General features: G+C 38.0%; 1 protein-coding gene across 2 annotated transcripts in view; it reads left to right on the plus strand.

Moving 5' to 3' along the window:
• CFAP44 (cilia and flagella associated protein 44) overlaps positions 1-19,959 on the plus strand; it is a 58,805-nt gene that overhangs the window by 20,364 nt on the left and 18,482 nt on the right. For both annotated transcript variants that reach the window (XM_081952707.1, XM_081952708.1), the window contains exons 13-24: positions 821-915; positions 2,862-3,071; positions 3,423-3,533; positions 4,378-4,530; positions 7,614-7,841; positions 9,100-9,242; positions 11,426-11,696; positions 13,147-13,202; positions 14,738-14,900; positions 17,605-17,735; positions 18,371-18,573; positions 19,303-19,492. In XM_081952707.1, coding sequence (XP_081808833.1) covers positions 821-915; positions 2,862-3,071; positions 3,423-3,533; positions 4,378-4,530; positions 7,614-7,841; positions 9,100-9,242; positions 11,426-11,696; positions 13,147-13,202; positions 14,738-14,900; positions 17,605-17,735; positions 18,371-18,573; positions 19,303-19,492 — 1,954 coding nt within the window. The remainder of the gene's footprint in view (positions 1-820; positions 916-2,861; positions 3,072-3,422; positions 3,534-4,377; positions 4,531-7,613; positions 7,842-9,099; positions 9,243-11,425; positions 11,697-13,146; positions 13,203-14,737; positions 14,901-17,604; positions 17,736-18,370; positions 18,574-19,302; positions 19,493-19,959) is intronic.

A 19,959-nucleotide genomic window follows, 5' to 3' on the forward strand; every position in this document is an offset into this window, starting at 1 on the left:
GATTTTTTTGGCAGCTGCAGCACACTGCTGGCTCATACTTCAGTGGTTGTCCACTAGGACACTTGGATCCCTCTCACAGTCATAACTGTTGAGCTGGGTATCACCTATTCTATACGTGTGTATTTGTTTTTTCTTGCTTAGGGTAATCTTACTGTTATCACCACTGAATTGCATTTTGTTGAATAAGGCCCAGTGTTCAAGTCTGTCAAGATTCTTCCATATCTTGAGTCTATATTCTAAAGTGTTGGGTATTCTCTCCAGTCTGGTGTTGTCTGAAAATTTGATGAGTTCTCCTTCTGTTCCCTTATCCAAATCATTTACGAAGATGTTGAAGAATATTGGGCCTAAGACAGAACTTTGAGGTACCCCACTAGATGCTTCCCTCCAATTAGATGTAGTTCCATAAAAGACAGGTTGGACAAGTCTCTATAGTTTTGTTAGCAAGAGTGTTCTGCCATTGCCTCCTTTCTAGGGCCAAAGATAGAGACTGCCCAAGGTCACTCACTTATCTTTGTCTCTAAAGTAGGATTGGAAATCACAACCCCCACCCCCTGCCCCCGTTTCTAGTCTGATGCCTTAATTACTACACCAAACAGGTTATCATTACTAATTATGTATAAGTACTAAACTCAGTGTTACTATGTATTACTATTGTATTTATTCATTCTATTATTGTTATACTCCTAATATTTAAACCAACTAGAATTATTTTGGTAACTGAGGACAGCATATATGTTTACTGTATGTATAGATAATAAGTAATTCAAATTTCATTGCGATCTTTCCTTTTTCTTTTCTTGATCTGTCAACTGTCTAACAGGCTCAGTGCGTATTTATGATTACATTGGCAAGGTTCAATTGGCTGATATGAAATTTAAACAGGGAGGAACAGCACTTACCTGGGCTCCAACAGTGGTAAGAACACACAGAAAAAAAGAATAAATGGATTAAATCTGATTGGTATAAATTGTCAAATATCAAATATTTATAACAATGGGGCTGAATAAAATTAGGAAGAGACAGCTTGCTTTTTCTCCAAATCATGTTCTCATTATCTGGATCTAGGAACTATTGGTACCTTGATTTTGGAGAAATGTATAGACTTTCAGAAGATGTGAGAGTAAGTATGTTTATTAGGAAACACTTGAAGTTTTTCCTGAAAATGGAAAAAAACCTGATAATTTATGGTTTTCATGATTAAAAAGGAAAAATGTTAAAAGAAGGGAAATGATATAATCTTAAATAGAAAGGGTAGATAACAAATTTACTTGTAACTGCTGTAAAGAAAGTTGGAAATCCTCCCGCATGGTGAAGAATGAACCTCAAATCTGACAAAAACATTGGCAAATGCCATCCTTGTGGGCCTTTCGGAATGCTGGTATTTGTTAGCCTTTGTTAGCCATGTATCCACCCCTCAGGAGGGGAAAATGCTAGTGAATCCCATCATTCTGAGCCTTCTGAAAGACTGGCTTTTGCTAGTATTCTGAGTCTTTCAGATTGCTAGCATTTTCTAGTGTTTTAGCGAATGCCATGTTTCCACCCCTCCAGAAGAGAAAATGCTACTCAGCATTCTGAGTCTTTCCAAATGATAGTGTTCTGGAAAACACCATCATTTCCATTCCTTCATAGAGAAAATGCTAGCAAAAGCCAGCATTCTGAGCCTTCCAGAACAATGTTGTTTATTAGTGTTTTTGCTGCAATTGAAATCTGTTCCTCCAGCATGCGAGTTCCATAAAATTGTTCTCTGGTGTTGGGAGAAGAGGACCTGGCCTCTGTGTGTGGTTGGAGCCCAAGCCCTCTCCTCAACCCACCATCCGAAAGGTCTGGGCCCTCTCTCTACCATTCTGCTACCTGCAGAGTTACTTGAGAACCATAACTGGAGAGATGGGATTGCAGTCAATGAGCAAAGTGGTCACTTGGTGGCTTGCTGAATGACTACTTCACTTGATGACCAAGATTCCAGGCCCAATTATAATCAGAAGTGTAGGTCTACCTCAGTGGGACCCGATGTCCACTACATGAATGTGTGCAGCATGCGCATGCATCCTTACCTCTTGCGATGCCTCCACGAGCCTCCGAGGTGCTCAAACTGCTCGGCGGAGCATTGCATAGGGGCTGTGCACTCCGTGCATGTGCGCAGAAGCACCAAAGAGCTCAAATACAGGTGAGCTTGGGCGGGCGGGTGGGCCCTCTGGAGCACCATACCGGAACGTGCTACCAGGCAGGCACTGGTACACCCGTACCAGGGCATACTGCCTGCAACCCACCACTGTACTACCTGTATACGAAGATTTGAAAGAGAATATATTTTTGAAAAGAAAAAAGGATAGTGTTTGAAGAAACAAAAAGACCAACATAAAAACATCACGGCTGTGACCTGCAGTACTGTTTGATGTTTATATAACTACCTGAGGAAAACCTTCATATCTTTGCAATGAATAGTATTCATAGCAGTGTTTAAAGGAAAAAAAAAGAAGGAAAACAGGAAAAAAGGAAAAGGTTTAAACACACTTAAATAGTTGAAATGAGACTACAAGTAGGAAAATAATGACAGTAAGAGCAATTTGATAATAGAACCAATTATCCAGAGGAGTGGATCTCCTCTCAATGTATTTCAAGCAGAGGTTAGACAGCCATTTGAGTGGTTTAGTAGTTTGATTTGTATTTCTGCAGAGTACAGTTTGTATTCCACATTATATTTCAATATAATATTGCGTTTTGGAAATAAAATGTCAATCACAATTTGGTGAAATTGTTCTTTATTCATATCAACTACTTTATATATCATAATTTTTCACAGATTTAGGAGATGTTTTCTCAAAGTACCTTATATTAATGTAAACATATTTTTTTTGTCTAAGGTGAATCCCAAAGGAGGTATAATTGCTGTAGGTTTCCAGGATGGCATTGTTCGCATAATTGAACTTTATAATCCCAAAGGACTGTCTGTCATTGCTGGACGGGAAAATGCAGGAGATGCGGCCTTGCGTCTGAAACAGGCTTTTAAACCTCATGTGTCTGTAGTTACAGCTTTGGCCTATGAACGTAATGGGGAAATACTAGCCACAGGGGTATGTATTGACTTTCTGTGAATACTTGTTAATAAGCCACATGAAAAAGCATCCAGGGAAAAATAGGACTTGGTATTTTTGCTTTATGATCAAGTTCTAAAGTAGGATCTGTAGCCTTAGACCTAAGCTGTGTTGATTTTGTAGTGGACTTCAGGTGATTACAAAGTTTGACCTGGAACGAATTTGAGGGAAGCAATGAATTCATATGTATTACTTTGCAGTTTGCTAAGATAATGGAGGCATATTTCTGATGACCCTCTGTTGCAAAGAAAAATGACTAATCATTGGTCTTGGACATATGCAAAATATTCAATGCATGATTTTACTAACAATCAAGTTTTTCTATTTCAGAGCAAAGATAAAACTGTTTTCTTCTTTACTGTTGAAGACAAATATGATCCTATTGGATTCATTAGTGTTCCAGGACCAGTACAGGCATTGCAATGGTCACCCCATTCTCATGTGAGTAGCTAATTTGCTTTTGTTATATATGAACCTCATGTTTGTTAATTTTGCTAAGTGGCAATGATCTAGTGTTAAGTTATATTATTTAAATAAATATATATATTTAAATATTTATCTAAATATGTTCTAAATGATTTAATGAATATTTTAATGATAGTAAAGATTATAATTTTTGGACCAATGTGCATTTATTTTCATGTGCTTTTATATTTCATCTGCCTTTTTCCCATTTACTTAACTGGAAGAGATTTATTTGTTTTTAGTTTCACTCTCATGGTAATACTAATAAGACTACATCTGGAAACTTCATCTCTGAAGAGACAGAAACAGACATAATTAAAAGTTTTTATTTCGGATCCAAGAAATAGGAAAACGTGAATGTGAAGTATCTTTATATGTTCTAATAATTTTTCTGGAGTCATGTACCAAAAATATGTATAATTCCCCCCCCCACACACACACACAAAAATAGGTTTTAAGGGGCAGCAGGGTGTAGCAGTCAAGATGCTGGGCTAGGAGTTGGGCAATTCAGGTTCTTTCTTAGGCACAGCAGCCAGCTGAGTAACCTTAAGCCTCTCAATCTTTTCAGCCGAAATCAGCATCAGGCTTTGCAGCAAGCCTACTTAAAAACAAACTATTTTTGCATTATGCATTTGTAGCATTGCTTCCAAAACTAGGAAAACACAGTACAAAAACAAGGGGAACCTGCAGTTATGCGGGACAAAAGCAACAACATAATGGCATGTTTTCTTTGTTATAATAAAGCCTATTTTTGTTCTGTTTTTCAAAATCAACTTATATATATATGCCTGCTAGTTTTGTTTCATGTTCTGATCTACAGCCAGAGAGCAAGCTCCTTATCCTCTGTCAGAATGGCATCGTTGTTCAAGTTCCTGCCCCAGACCCTACGGCCTATGATGCAGTAACTACCTATAAGATCAAAGATTTGCCTGCAGAATATTTCCGTTTCTGGAGCATCAAATCTCAGATATTGGTAAAATATTGTACTAACACAGTGGAAAATTTTCTATGATAGAGTAATCTGCTTGAAAAACATTCTGTTTGCCTTCCAAACAGTAGCAGCTCAAGGGTATATGGTGCCCCGGGTCGTAGGGGTACGTTATATCCCATCAATGCAAAGATTTGCATTTTAGAATAATTCAGGATGAGGGATGCATTGGCACCCAGTCAGCTTTGGCACACTCTAGGGCAGCGTCTACTTAGCCTCAGCTTAAAGCCAAGCTTGCTTCCAGAACATCCTGTCCTACCCTATATATATATGTGCGTGCGTGCGCGTGTGTGTACACGTGTATGTATGTATGTGTGTGTGTGTGTATACACACACACACACACACACACACACACACACACACACACACATATATATATATATATATATATATATATATATATATATGTAAGGGTATGGCTAACTGATGAGAGCTAAATAGCTTGAAATAGATCTATACTTGTCTCCCTTTATTTATTTATCAGCACAAATACAACACACACACACACACACATATATATATATACACATACATACATACATACATATATGTTTTTGTAGATTTTCACGGGTGTAGATATGCTGATCTTGTATTCGGGTTTTTTCTCCATGTAAGATTGAGATTGTCTTGGCAACATTTTGGCAAGGTCTCACTTGCCATCTTCAGGCTGGTGTTTTCGGCTTTGTGTTTGTGTGAGTAAAGCGTGGTTGGAGCTGCCGTCTTTCTATAAATCTTGGTGGGGGGTGATGAAGTGCTGGCTTTGTTTCAGTACGTGGATTGATTGGCTGTGTAGTTGTATCATGATTGGTAGATTGGTGCTGATTGGTGCTGGCTGTGTGTCCATTGTTGTTTTGTGTTGTAACGGTCTGGATGGTGGGTGGGGCTCGTTTGTTGACTAGGGCTGGTTTCCAGATGTCTGGTAGGCGGGAGGTATCGTCATGTTTATTCATGTTGTGTGGGTGTTTCTCTATTTTGATAGCTTCCATAATTATTCTCTTGTTGAAGTGTTCAGTTTTGGAGATTAATCTGGTTCCTTCAAAATCAATTTCGTGTTCTGTAGCTTTAAGGTGCTGGAAAAGGGAGGACGTTTTTTCTTTTTTTCTTACTGCGTTCTTGTGTTCTGCAATGTGTGCATTTATTCTCCAGTTTGTCCAATGTATGTGGCAGGGCAGATTTTGCATGGTATTTCGTAGACTCCTTGGTTTTCTAGCTGGATTTTGTCTTTGGGGTTTCTTAAGATGTTGGCTATTTTTTGGTCACTGTTGAAGGCTTTCTTGATATTGTGTTTATGATATTGTGTTTAGCCGGCCTGGACCATTCATAACCTTATTATACCTCCTGGCAGATATATTTTAACTGGGTAATTTTAATTGGGTGTTTTTTAGGATTGCTGATATACTGTTTTTATTTGCTTTACCTGTACAGTGTCGTATTGCCTCCTCTTCTATGTTTTTATGTTTGTATGTTTGTATTCTATTTTATCTGTTTTTTACTGTACACCGCCCCGAGTCCCTTTGGGGAGAGGGGGCGGTATAAAAATCGAAAATAAAGGTAAAAGGTAAAGGTAAAGGAGAATTTTGCTGATTTTATCTGTGGTGCCTTTGATATAAGGGAGGAGGGCGATGCCGTTGTCCTGTTCTGTGTCTCGGTTCTTGGGGGGAGTCTCCCTTTGGATTAGGTTGGTAATTGTTTTTCTTTGAAATCCGTTTGTGAGAGTGTGTAATTCAGTTTTCAGGTGGTCTTTGTCGGTTAGGCATTTGTTTCTGGAGATGAGGGTCTTAGCTACAGAGTTGATCTGTGCAGGGTGGTGATGGGATTGTGCGTTTAGGTAGCGGTTGGTGTGTATTTTTTTCTGGTAGATGGTGTGCCCTAGGGAGCCATTGGGTTTTTTGTAGATTAGGACGTCCAGAAAGGGAAGTTGGTTGTTAGCTTTTATTTCCATAGTGAATTGTATTTTGGGTTGTATGCTGTTGAGATATGTGAGGAAGTTGTCCAGTTTTTCTTTCCTATGAAAGATCTTTCCTATCTGACCAAATTACAAAAGTGTCATCTATATATCTAAGCCAGAGTTTGGGTTTGTGTTCAGATTTATCTAAGGCATTAGTTTAAAAATGTTCCATGTATAAGTTTGCGGTGACGGGTGAGAGGGGTGATCCCATGGGTGCTCCTTCTATCTATTTGTATCTTTGTCCATTATGGATGAAGTATGTGTTGGTTAGGCAATGGTTGGTCAGGTCCAGGATAGAGAAACACCCCCACAACATGAATAAACGTGACGATACCTCCCGACTACCAGACATTTGGAAACCAGCCCTACTCAACAAACGAGCCCCACCCTCCACCCAGGCCGTTACAACACAAAACAACAACAGACACACAGCCAGCACCAATCAGCACCAAACTACCAATCATGATACAACTAAACAGCCAATCAATCCGCTTACTGAAACAAAGCCAGCACTCCCCCCCCCCCTAAGATTTATAGAAAGACGGCAGCTCTAACCACACTTTACTCACACAAACACGAAGCCGAAAACACCAGCCTGAAGATGGTGAGTGAGACCTCGCCGAAACGTTGCCAAGACAATCTCAATCTTACACGGGAAAAGACCCGAATACAACAAGACCAGCATATCTACACCCATGAAAATCTATGATATAAATATAAAAACAGACTAATTAAACATTGTAGAGGTAATTTATGTAGTAAAAATGTAGTGTCAAGACATAACGTTTTCAGTTTTGTCTAATAGATTGTGAACTTATTTTTAGAAATTTTAATAGATTAACAGTAGGACTAAAAGTTCATCATTCTAAATACTTGTTTTCTGTCATACATGTAATTTAAAATTCAAATATTGTATTTTACATGAAAATAGGATCGCTCAGAGGAAAAATGTTTTATATTTTTTAATGAAATAAACAAAAAGGTTTGAACAGCCTCTTCTGTTAGTGAAGTTCACTGTTGTGTCTTGTTATGTCTTAATATGTAGAACCATATTAAGTAATAAGTTTTTCAATCCTTCAAGAGCCTAATCTTACACTGAATTTCATTGGTTCTATAAAGAGAGAAAGGGAAATTAAACGCAGAGAAAAAATTAAACAACAGAAGGAGAAAGAAAAGCAGCAATGGATCCAACAACAGCTGGACAGGGGGAAAACACTAGAAGAAATAGAAATGCCTGAAGAAGTGCCCGTTGAAGAGGAACCACTTCCAGAAATCTACATCCCAGAAACTCCAAGTCCCATCCTTTGTGGGTTTTACTCTGATCCAGGGAAATTCTGGTTATCATTGGTAAATGTTATTCATTTAAATCATTAAATTTAAATTATACTTCTTAAATGAATTTTTATTTTTTCTTCTGTGGAAGGGCATAAATTAAATAATGTCAAATCTTGGAACTCAAGTATTTTTCTTAAGTAAACCCAAATGTCACCAAATAGCACATAAGGTTTTAAATTCTTCGGATCCCTTCAACAGGCTTAGTTGTACATTGGGAAAGGGTGAACGTTTTGGTAAAAAGGTGTCGTGATGTCAAAATCAACAACTTTGTCTAGATATCAACCATGTGGGATGAGACATTTACATTAGTTTTGATTAAGTGCTATGAACTGGTGAGGGCTAGTTCTCCCTGTGTAGTATACCTTGGAAAGCACGAGCATGAACCCAATGGGTTAACAGTCTTAGGAAGCCAAACTACTACTCTGTCTTACCATTATAATCTCTTGGCTAATGTAACCATAATCGGCATATGCTAAAATAAGTAAATAAGATGCTAGATTGCTTCAGGCTGTGCTCAGAACTTAGCTTAAGATGTCAGGGATATAGAAACAATGCTTCGAGATAGATGGCCTGCTCAGCAATTATCAAACTATAAAAAGTCACTGCTGCCTAGATCTGTCTCTATCTTTAAACAAAGTACAAATTCCTAGGTGGAGTGGAAAAAAGAGTTTTCCCCTCTGTTTTATAGAGCTCTTTAAGTAGCTTTGGAAAACTCATTTAACTCTATTGCATTCCAGATTTATTGGCAGTTTTTAATGCAGGGAAAGGATTAAATCATCTTGTGTTTTCGTAGCAATACCATTCCCATTGCTGATTTGACATTGCACTGTTCCACACAACCCCCAATACAGGATTAATATTTAAATGGAAAGATGCAAAAGGAAAAACCATTAAGTGTGAACATATGTTTCAGATATATGAGTTGCCCATATCTTTCCATGCTGCTGAGCCAGCTTGCTTTTCATTTTAACAGAGCTGAAAAGTTTGTTTACAAAAAAACAGAAAAGAAAAGGAAAGGAAAAGAAAAGAAAAGCACAGCCTTCTCTGCACTTCCAAAGGAAGAATATTTGTGTATTAATTAGATGGTATTTGTGTATTAATTAGGTGTTGTTGCCTTTCATGAAACCCTTTTGTGAAAAAGTGGAGGACTGGACTCAACTGTAGTAGGTTGATTCACAACTGGGTGTCGAATGAATGCATGAATATGAAACGACTATAATATTTTCACAAAACTGCCAATCACTTCTTACAACATTCTCTTTTTCTCCAGGGAGAATATGACACAGGATTTTTGTATCACTGTGCATTTTCCTCTGAGCAGCAAAAAGATCCTGAGACTCGGCAGGATGAACCCTTTGATGTTATCCCTCTTGAAGATGCAGATGACAATGCCATTCATCGCATCAGCTTTTGGTAACAGAGCTTTTTCAGCTTGTAAAACAAGAAATAATTTTACTGCTGATGTTAAAAAAAAATATTTTTTTGGCTTTTTTTCAGCATGTATATGTTCATTAAAAGGTACTGCTGGATAATGTAAAAATACAATGGAAGATACGTTATGATAAAACCAAAACCATTTGATTTTAGTGTGGATATTGTGGAAGTTTTTGATCCTGCGTTTGACTGAGTAGCAGTTTTTTTCCTTACTCTCAAATGTATTTAACCTGAGCAAAAGATCAGTTATTTTGAAATCACAAATCATTTCCCCAGTTCTGCTACTTTGAGCAAGCACATAGAAGGGCAAAATATACTTTCCCCCTTTTCATACTGTATGCAAATCCAAGCTTCTTGGCCATGATTCAAATTCATTTTCTCTATTAAAATCTGGTATGAAAAATATGAAAACCGGCTTCTAGTTTTTTGAAAACTAAGGCAAATTTAGGTCCCACACCCCAGTGAATCTCCTCTCACTCACATGATGCTGTACTAACATGGAGGTGGTCTCATATCTCATCCCCCTCCCCAAGATATAATTTTTCTGCATATAGAGGTATAGAGGCAGTGAAGATCAGAATGGTCCTTTAATTTGTGAGAGCGCTTGAGAGGATGAGGTCTCTTTGCCCGCACATAGACCATAAGAAAGAGGGACATGGTGGCTCAGTGGTTATGATGATGAGCTTGTCGATCGGAAAGGTTGGCAGTTCGGTGGTTCGAATCCTTAGTGCCACGTAACAGAATGAGCTCCTATTACTTTTCCCACCTTCTGCCAACCTAGAAGTTCAAAAGCATGTAAAAATGTAAGTAGAAAAATAGGGGCCACTTTAGTGAGAAGGTAACAGCATTCCATGCGCCTTCGCCGTTTAGTCTGCTGGCCACATGATCATGGAGACGTCTTCAGACAATGCTGGCTCTTCGGCTTTGAAATGGAGATGAGCACCACCTCCTAGAGTCGGGAATGACTAGTACATATGTGCAAGGGGAACCTTTACCTTTAAACCATAAGAGAGGTAAAGTGAATGAGTCCTCAAAGGAAAGCAATAGTTAGACAGTAGAAACCATATTGTTTTTGTAAGCAATAGATTATTTGCAATGTCACAGATTTTAAGTCTCTTTTTGGTCCACTATTGGTATCAGGAGAGACAAAAGTAGTGAGTATAATAGTGACTTTGTATACTTGATATCAAATTGTATATGGAATGTAAGAGTTTTGAAGATGCAGAAACTTCCTACCCCCTAATTATTCAAGTGACATCCCCAAATGTGCAAGGAGTAGAATATGGCAATCTGTTGCTTGGGAGAGAAATACCATATTTTTCGGAGTATAAGACGCACCTTTTTTCCTCAAAAAAGAGGCTGAAAATCTGGGTGCATCTTATACATTGAATACAGCATTTTTTGCCTCCCGAAGCCCCGCCCCTTCACCAAAATGGCCACTCAGAGCCTTATGGAGGCTTTCAGAGAGCTCCTGGGGGCTGTGGAGGACAGAAATGAGCAAAAAAGGGCTGTTTTTTGCTCACTATTGCCCCCCCCCAGCCCCCAGCAGCACTCTATAAGCCTCCATGAGGCTATGCATGTAATTTCTTTTGATTAAAAACGGGCCCATTTTCACAAAAAATGGCTGTTTTTTGCTCATTTTGGGGGGTCCACCGCCCTCTGCAAGCCCCCCTCCCAAGGCTATTCATGTCTTTTTAAAAAAATGGGCCCATTTTCACAAAAAAAAGAGGCCGTTTTGGGGAGGTTTGCAGTGCAAAAACATTTTTCCCCCTTTCGGAAAGCTCTTTAGTTAAACTGCTGTGGCTAATAAGGAATATTGTCTTGATGGAAATACACAAGAATTGTTATCTAGGCAAAGTGGGGGGGTTTAAATATTTTTTAAACCCTGGAGGTGGTTTAGCTGGACCCCTTTCTGATTCACTAAGTATCACAAGGTTGTAGGGGGGGGGGGAGTAGGAGGCACAGCTCAGTTAGACGTGCAAGTTTCTGTTATTATACCCAATCTAAATAAAGTAGTTTTAGAACTCCTGTGTTTTTTTGGCCTAGTCTCCCTAGTGGGACTGACATGTGCATTCTGTTTTATCCCCAGCATTAACAGATTTAGATATCAGCAGAGTATATGAAGAAAAACTGTCATGTTCATTTGTTAATTATTTTTTCAGCTCCACAGGTTTACTAATGTTTTGTGGGATGCATAATGGAATAGTGAGGATTTATCCCCTCCACAGTAAAGAACTTTGTGTGGACAACATAGCTGGATATTGGTCATTTAGTTTGCATGATAATGACTACGGGCAAATTCAAGGGATATACTCAAGTTTTGACGATAGATTTCTAGTAACTTGTGGAGCAGATGGCAACATCTTTGCATATAACATTCTTTCTGCTGAGGAAGTTAAGAAAGTCCTGAAGACTAAAGTGCCCTCTCCAAGAGTAAGTAATAATCAAGAATGTGTTACTCTATCTTTTTCCTTATCACTGAAGTACTTGTTAATTGGGAAATATTCAGTTTTCTCCATAACCTAGATAAGGGGTGTCAAACTCAATTTTATTGAGGGCCAAATCAAGGTTGTGTTTGACCTTGGGGAGGGGGGGGGATAGGAGGGCACGGCCAGCATGGGCATGGCCAGCGTGACATCACTCATGTTGGGGAGGCACCTGAGGTGGCCCAAGCACTCTGCCAATGAAAATGGGCTTGCAAGCTCCATTTCCGGCTGGGATGGCCTCCTGCAACCCAGCAAAAACTGAGCTTGGGGGGGGGGGGGGGGGGCTTGCATGATCTTCGAGAACTCCTTTTTTGGCTGAGATTGCCTTCTGCAACCCAGCAAAAACTAAGCTTGGGGGGCCTCGCATGATCTTTGAGAGCTCTGTTTTTGGTTGGGATGGCCTCCTGCAAACCTATGCCAGGGAAAATGGAGCTCGGGGGCCCCTTGTGGTTCTTGAAGCTCCGTTTTTGACTGGGATGGTCTCTTGCAACCCATTGCCAGCAAAAGCAAAGCTCGGGGGCCACACACGGCCCTTGTGAGCTCCATTTTTGAGTGGGATGGCCCATAGTTCTCTGCCAGTGAAACAGAGCACTGGAGGGCCTCATGCAGCCTTTGCAAGCTCCATTTTTGCTGGCAGAGGCACCACTGGCCAGTTCTTGACTGTTTCTAGGGCAGCCCTACAGGCCACATCTAAACATTCCGCAGGCTGGATCTGGCCTTGAGTTTGACACCCCGACCTAGACAGATAGAGAAGGTGGGGGTGGAGGGAAGACAGGCAGACACACAAGTACATAAACATATAGACGTACACACAGGCAGTCCTTGATTTACCACCATAGCAGAGTCTAGAATTTCAGCTGTAAATCATAAATCAAAGCACTATGTGACCAAATGTGATTTTATAACCATTTTTATGGTCGTAAATCAAGTCACCACACTTCACCACAGTGAAGTGAATCCTGTGGTTGTTAAACGAATCAAGCATATCCAATGATTATTTTTTGCTCTTTCTGCTGGAAAACTGGAAAACCTTCAAATTGCAATCATATTACAATAGAACGATGCAAATAGTTGCACAGTGAGCCAGCTGCCAATTTCCTGGAATGCAATGTTGTGACTCCAGGGGGGGCTGGCAGTTGTAACTTCAAAGATAGTTCATAAGCAACTTTTTAGAAGTCCATCATCACTGCAAACTATCATTAAACAACCTGTCATAGCTCAAGGACTACCTGTATATATATGAGCTTGCTTTGAAAGTGGGGAAGAGAAGATTATTAGAAAAAACACTATGATTTATAAAACATTGTGAGAACTTATCTGGAACTTCATCTGAGCTTTAGTTGTATCCATACCACTTATAGGAAGAGCACTGACTATTTAATGTTATTCTTCTGTAGAGCGGATTAGACAAAGAGAAAGCGGCAGATGATATCGAGGATATTTATGCCTACAGGTAATGTTGCCAAAAGTGAGACATTAAGCTTTGTTTTTGGATACCTAGCTTTTTTTAATGATTATTTTTATTTTTAATCAGTGCTTTGAGAAACAAATACATTTCTGAAATGAATCTGACTTTAATGAAGTCACTTTTGTGGCACTTGCAACTCCTATCGAGTTTCTACATTTCTCTAAAGCATTGCACTTTCCTTTGCAATTTTCTCTGAAAATAACATCTAGTGATCTCAGTAGTTCTGTATCAATAATTTTAAATATTTGCATTTTAATATTAAAATGTGAGAATTTTTTTAGATTTAACTTGTTAAAAACGTAACTGTGGATCTATTCCCAAGGATGGAAGAGGAAATGCTGATTTTTTTGGCCACATAACCTTATACATTATATGTCCAGGAACTAACATTATAAAACTTCTACTTTTATATTTTAACTATTTAATTACCAGAAATACATTTAATTATCAGGTTAAGAGAGTCCTATTTCTCTCAAATGTCAAGGTTTATGGGCGGATGCCAAGTAAAATGCATCCCCAGGAGAGTACCAAGCCACTAAACCATGCTGGCTTAGGAATTCGGGGAGTTGAAATCCACAAGTCATAAAAGGGCCAAGGTTCCCCACTCCTGCCCTAGAAGGAAGGGTCAAAGCATGAAGATTCAGAATGCTACTTAGAGACTTCCTGCTTTCCATTCTTTGGACTCAGTGGTCTTCTACATTCACGTTTAATTATGAGGGTGGAAGTTTGTTCTCCAAGCTTGTGGGTTGGTTTCCAAATGTTTCATTACCAGGCTAAGTAACATCTGCAGAATTTAGGGGATGTCAGCATCGGTGTTCTGCTTATAAGGGCTCTGTGTGGTCAGTAGATCTTGTGATGGGGAAGTCACGTCAGATGAGGGCCATTTGGAGGTGAAGTGTTGGTTGTGGGAGGTTGTATAGGTTGGGTGAGGGTCGGTGCTGTCACTGGTTGACTGCACAGTTGATTTGAATTCTAAAGGGTTTGTAGGCTGGTTGTAGGTTGATGTATCTGTTGATGGAATTGCTTGTGGAGTGTCAGGTTTCAATAAACTTGTGTGTGGTGGTGGGTGGTAGCATGGCCAATGATTCTTGTATTGCTCCAATCAAATTGATGCTGTTCAGTGTCAGTGTGGGTAGAGATTAGGGATTTGGGATTGTAGTAATTGACTGCCAGCTGATGTTCATGGATTCTTATTTTTGTCCCACCCTCATCCTCTACCTGAGCTACAGCCACCCTCATCCTCTACCTGCCACTATCATAAACATTTAATTATGTTAACTAAGTTCATGTGTTAGTGCCAACCTAATCAATATCCTACATGAAAACATTTTTGGTTTCCACAGTATATTAAATAAATAAAACTCTGTCTAAAAGATTCTACTCAATATAATTACAGACTCCCTTCCACCTAATGAAACATGTTGCTTTTCTTTAGTCAAGCTTCATAATTTCACTGTATATTGGTTCCTGAAAAGATTAATTATCCTGTCTCCTTTTCATGTTTTTCCTCACATTTCTAGTATTGAGAATGCCAAGCAAAAAAAAGAATATGATCAGATAATGAGAATTGCAGAACGTAAGAAATATTTGAAGAGACAAGAACTGATTTTATTTAGGCAGGAGTTTCAGGAATTGCTCCGGATCAATAGTGAATTGCCCAATCACATGCAGCTGCTTAGAGAAGTATGTATGTTGATTTCTTTTCCTCCTGGGGAATAGGGGTTAATGTGGGGTTACATCTTGAGTTTTACGATGAGTTAATGTTTATTTTTTATTGCTGGGTTCCACTCTATAGTCTAACTGCTTAAATTGATTTTTAGCGTACATAAAACAACCAACCTTAACATTGTTGGACAAAGTTATTCAGTTTTGTTCCATATCCAGATATAACAGATATACAGCTTGGGTATTTTAGATTTCGCCCTTGCTCAAAGGCAACCGTGGCGACAAGCACAAATTTTTTATTGGACACCAGTTGGATCCATTTCTAGATCAGAAGTCTTGCTCAATGGTCACTTCCCATCTGGGTTATTACAATGTGTTCAACATGGGGTAGCCCTTAAAGACACTCAGAAACTGCAACTTATCCAGAATGTTGTGGCATGGATACCTTAGTGCACCGTGTAGCATTATTAATGGGAGAATTTCATTGACTTCCAGTAGATATCCAGAATGCTGGTTGCCATATACAAAGCCCTTCATAGCAAAGGGCAGGCGTTTCTCTAACTGCTTATCTCAGGGTGAGCGTACTTTGGGTTCCTTTAATTAAAGAATGCTATCAGATGGGATCAAGGAAAGTATGTTTTTTCTGTTATTGTACCTCTCTTGCGGATTTCCTGAAATTCAGATGGCTCCAACCCTGCTGGTCTTTCCAAGGGTGTTAAAAATATGGATTTTCTTCCAGGACACTAGGCCAGGAAGTAAAGGGAACCTGTTTATTTGTGGGTTTGATATGGATATGTGTGTGGTCCCAAGCATGATTTGTTTTGCTGTTCAATTTGTTGTTCACTATCCAGAATCTTCTTAGATGAAAAAGACTTTCTGTTCATGACTGCACTGTGCAATTTTGTCAAAATTTGACAGATGTATAAGCTGTATGTGAATTGCTTTATCATAATACATACAATCTATCAAATATTGGATGCTTAAGCATTTACTGAAAGCAGACCAAAGAATAGCTCTTTGGGAAAAATAAATAAATATGCAATTGATAGCGTGCAGTTCATTATCTTAGGAGCCTGACGTAATTCAAGTCACTTGCATGATGACAGTGACTTGGTGCCCCTGTGATGCCCTTGGTCTTTTAACTGTACTTGTAGAGTAAAATGTACATTATGACTTTTGAAAGATAACAATAGGAAAATAATGGGAGATACTAGGCTAGCTTGGAAATGCGAGCATTTAGTGAGATACTTGTAAAGAAAATTTAGTAGGTATAGTTTGATTAACGCAAGAGATGAATAATATGGCAGCTAGTGAATAAGTACTTTTGCCAAATAAACCTAAACCTTATAATATAACATCTAGAACTTCTTAAAACTCCAGAAAATGCAATGAACACAACAATATTATTGAAAGACTGCTGTTCGCTTACTATCAGAGGTGGGTTCTGCCGGTTTGGCCTGATTTGGCCAAACCGGTAGTAGAAATCAGGTCTCGGTTGCAGAACTGGCAGCGACCCAGGCCGGACACACTCCCAAACCGGTTCCCTAACCTCTGCTGATATCGCCACCATGTTGGATTTTAGTGACTGTGCATGCACAGTTCACTGTAAATTGTTCTGCACATGCGCGCAGAACAATTTCCATTGAACAGCGCACACGCGCACAGCATTGCGCGCAGGTTGCGAACCAGTAGTAAAACTGGCAGCAGCCCACCCCTGCTTACTATGTATTAATGAACCATTTGTATGAGCCTTTGATTTACAAAGCAGTCTTCCCTAGCATGGGTCTTTCAATGCTGTGGATCACAACACCCATCTTCCATTACTATTAACCTTGCTAGTTGACAAGAAGGCATATAAATACCAAATTGGGGAAGATATATCTAAAGCAAAGCCTGACAAATATATATTAATACATGTAAGGGTTTAAGATGGAAAAGAGTCTAATTTTTAACTTAAGATCTATTTTAAAAAAAAGTAAAAGGATGACATACTAGATAGACCCAGCTAAAGAAAAAGGGGAGTGGTGTACAGTATATAAATGCAGTATAGAATATAAATGGAAGTTTGAAATGTAGAAGCATCTTCATAGAGTGTGAAGTCCATATTCTGGGATAGAGAATTTCTTTCTCTGATATTGCAATATATTATTATTATTATTAATAATAATAATAATAATAATAATAATAATAATAATAATAATAATAATAATAATAATAATAATTTAATTTGTTAGCCGCTCCCTCTCCACAAGGGACTCGGGGCGGTGTACAATAAAAAACATACATAAATGCATATAAGCATAAACATACACACATACACATATATATACATACACGGAGGAGGTAACAATTAAATACATCACGATAATAATAATAAAATTAACCATTAAAAATACCCCATAGTAAGATTACAAATTTAAAAAAGGACTGTCAGGAGGAATAGGAAGTAGGAAGGAATAGGAATAGGAATAGGAATGTCAGGAGGAATAGGAATAGTAAAGTAGCCCAAACCTTGTATTCTGGGTATGTATGCACAGTAAAGCAAAAAAAAAAAAAAAAAGTTTCCAGATGTATTTATTTATTTACATTTCTTATACTTGCCTACTCTGGTAACTCAGGTTAGTTTACAAAATCCAAAGGCAATTAAAACAGTGCATGCATTCCCCCCAAGATAAAGTAGAACATGGCAGACAAATATGATTTTATCTTTTATAATGTATAGCAATTTGAAATGGACCAGAGAATTCGTGCAGAAATGGACAGAAAGACTGCAAAAACTATTAGGCAAGTAATGAGAGAACTGGCCTGGGAACAGGAAAAACATCACATTGGGTTGCGAAAAGTACATGAACGGTAAGGACCATTTCATTTTCTTCCTTTTTAGATTTTAGAAAATCTTAACTACAATTTTTCTGCTAAGGAAAAAGAAGGGAGCACCATGTATACTGCTTTGTACAAAAGATGGGAAATAAACCTTAATAACAACAACTTTAAATAAATAAATAAAGTCCACCTTTTTCCAGTTTTGAAAGACATTGGAGGATATGCTCCAAACAGTATAAGATGTTTTTGTTTTATTATTTGCTTTCTGTTATTCTGCAATTTGTAATTGGCATTGATACCTAAGCTGTATTGGCAGCCAAGAGTTACTGTTGCTAGATGAGCAGCCATATAAATAAAATAAGTAATAAATGAAATCCTAATAAAAATTTAATCCAATTTATATTTACTTAAAATTAAATATAGTCAATACGATTACTGCTTAATAATTGTAACTTTTATCACATCAATACTGTAATAATTTGGTAACAATACTGGAATTGGAGATTTCTGGATATTGGAACTTGAGCTTTTGGAAAACACGTAACTCTGCGTCCTCAGGGTATGTATCTTTGTTACTTAGTTTATTGTTAAATTGATACAACTAAGACTGCTTAAATATGTAAGGAGCACAAAACAAGATTGCTGTCTTTGCTGTGGCCCTACAGATACCGGGGCAATTTGGAGTATGACACCATTTTGGTCTGTGCCATGAGAAGTACTCACCGAATCTCCACATACAAACTATTGGCAATCTCAGAGAGTTTATACAAAGCCAGAAAACAGATTCACCCAGGGAAAAAGAGAATAGGCAAATATGATCGGAAAGGAAAAGAAGGAGAGCAAAGAAAAGAAAGCCAAAGAGATATTAGTAAGGATTTACAAAAGTGTGGCAGAAATGCTGCAATCATAATCAACGCAATATCTTGCATTCTTTTTCATGGTTCTATATCAGCAGATGTTTTCTCAGATGGTATCTTTGCTCTGTCCTGCAACTTTTCTCTGACATTGCTTAGAATGTAATTTTCCAGTATTTATTCAAACCTTGATTAAAGTGAGTTACTACTTCCTGCAAGTATGTAATGTACTATCAGGTTGTGGCTCCTATTTACATTTTTCCCCTATTGACATGATTATTAATCCTTTTTTATTTTTATGATGATGATGAATTTTTAAAGGGCTTGTTGAATTATATGTTATTTCAGTATTTCCCTGCATAAGATGAATGGCACCTAAGGTGCTTTAATCCATCATGGAACAGGTAGTAATAAATTACTTCACGCATCCCCTCTATAAAAAAGAAAGATAGAGGGAGGGAGATAGAAGTAGAGACAGAGAGATGGGGCTAGGGAGGGAAAATAATTTTGATAATGTGAAGGCATAGATTGTATTATCTGTGAAATAGGGAAAGCAGTAATGGAAACCTAGTTATAATATGACCTTAGTTTTGTAGAATCAGTAGGCTTTTCATTGATTTATTATTAAGATGAATTCAAAGAAAAACCAACCCCTTAACATTTCAAATAATGCCAAAATGGTATCTTGTTTGCGGGATGCCTACAAAAGTACCTTATATTCTGTTTAAAATATATTTGTACAGAAGCAATAATTACAGCCCAGGCTGCCATTGATGAAGAACCAGAAGCTGAAAGAATAAGGAAAAAATCCCAACCTCACACAGCAGCAAGCCGTATTGTTGAAAATCGAATGGAAAAACTTAGGAAAATTATTGAAAAAGCAGACAAAGCCAAAGCTAAAATCCAAAAAAGAAAAACGGAGTGGAATGAATTGTGAGTCAGACATAATCTTCTCTTTGGGGCATGATTAAAAACATGTTTCTTAAAGTAGGAATAGTTTATGAATTATTTATTGAATATAATAATATCAAAATACGCAACTTGGCAATTTGATCTGAAGTGATTTGATTTGAAGCTCTTAAAGATTGAAAGCTTTCTGTTTCAACACAGAGCTCTAAATGTAGCTAATATCTGGTATTCAGATTTTTATGCATTTATTTGATTTGTATATGTTATCCTGGGTGACTCATAATTAAAAACAACAGCAATAAGACACAAAATTAAATTACAAATTGTAAGTAAAGGCCGAAGTGTATAACATGCTAAAACCACCACCGAAAGCTCACTTAAGCAAGAAACAATCCAAGTCTTTAATCAAGTTTGAAAAAATATTGATGGTTATTTCTATCACTCAAATGAAGAATGGCCAACGTTTTGGGTAAACATAAATTAAAAATGAG

The sequence above is a fragment of the Natrix helvetica genome (assembly GCF_964273705.1).
Source record: "Natrix helvetica genome assembly, chromosome: 4".
Classification (NCBI taxonomy): Eukaryota; Metazoa; Chordata; class Lepidosauria; order Squamata; family Natricidae; genus Natrix; species Natrix helvetica.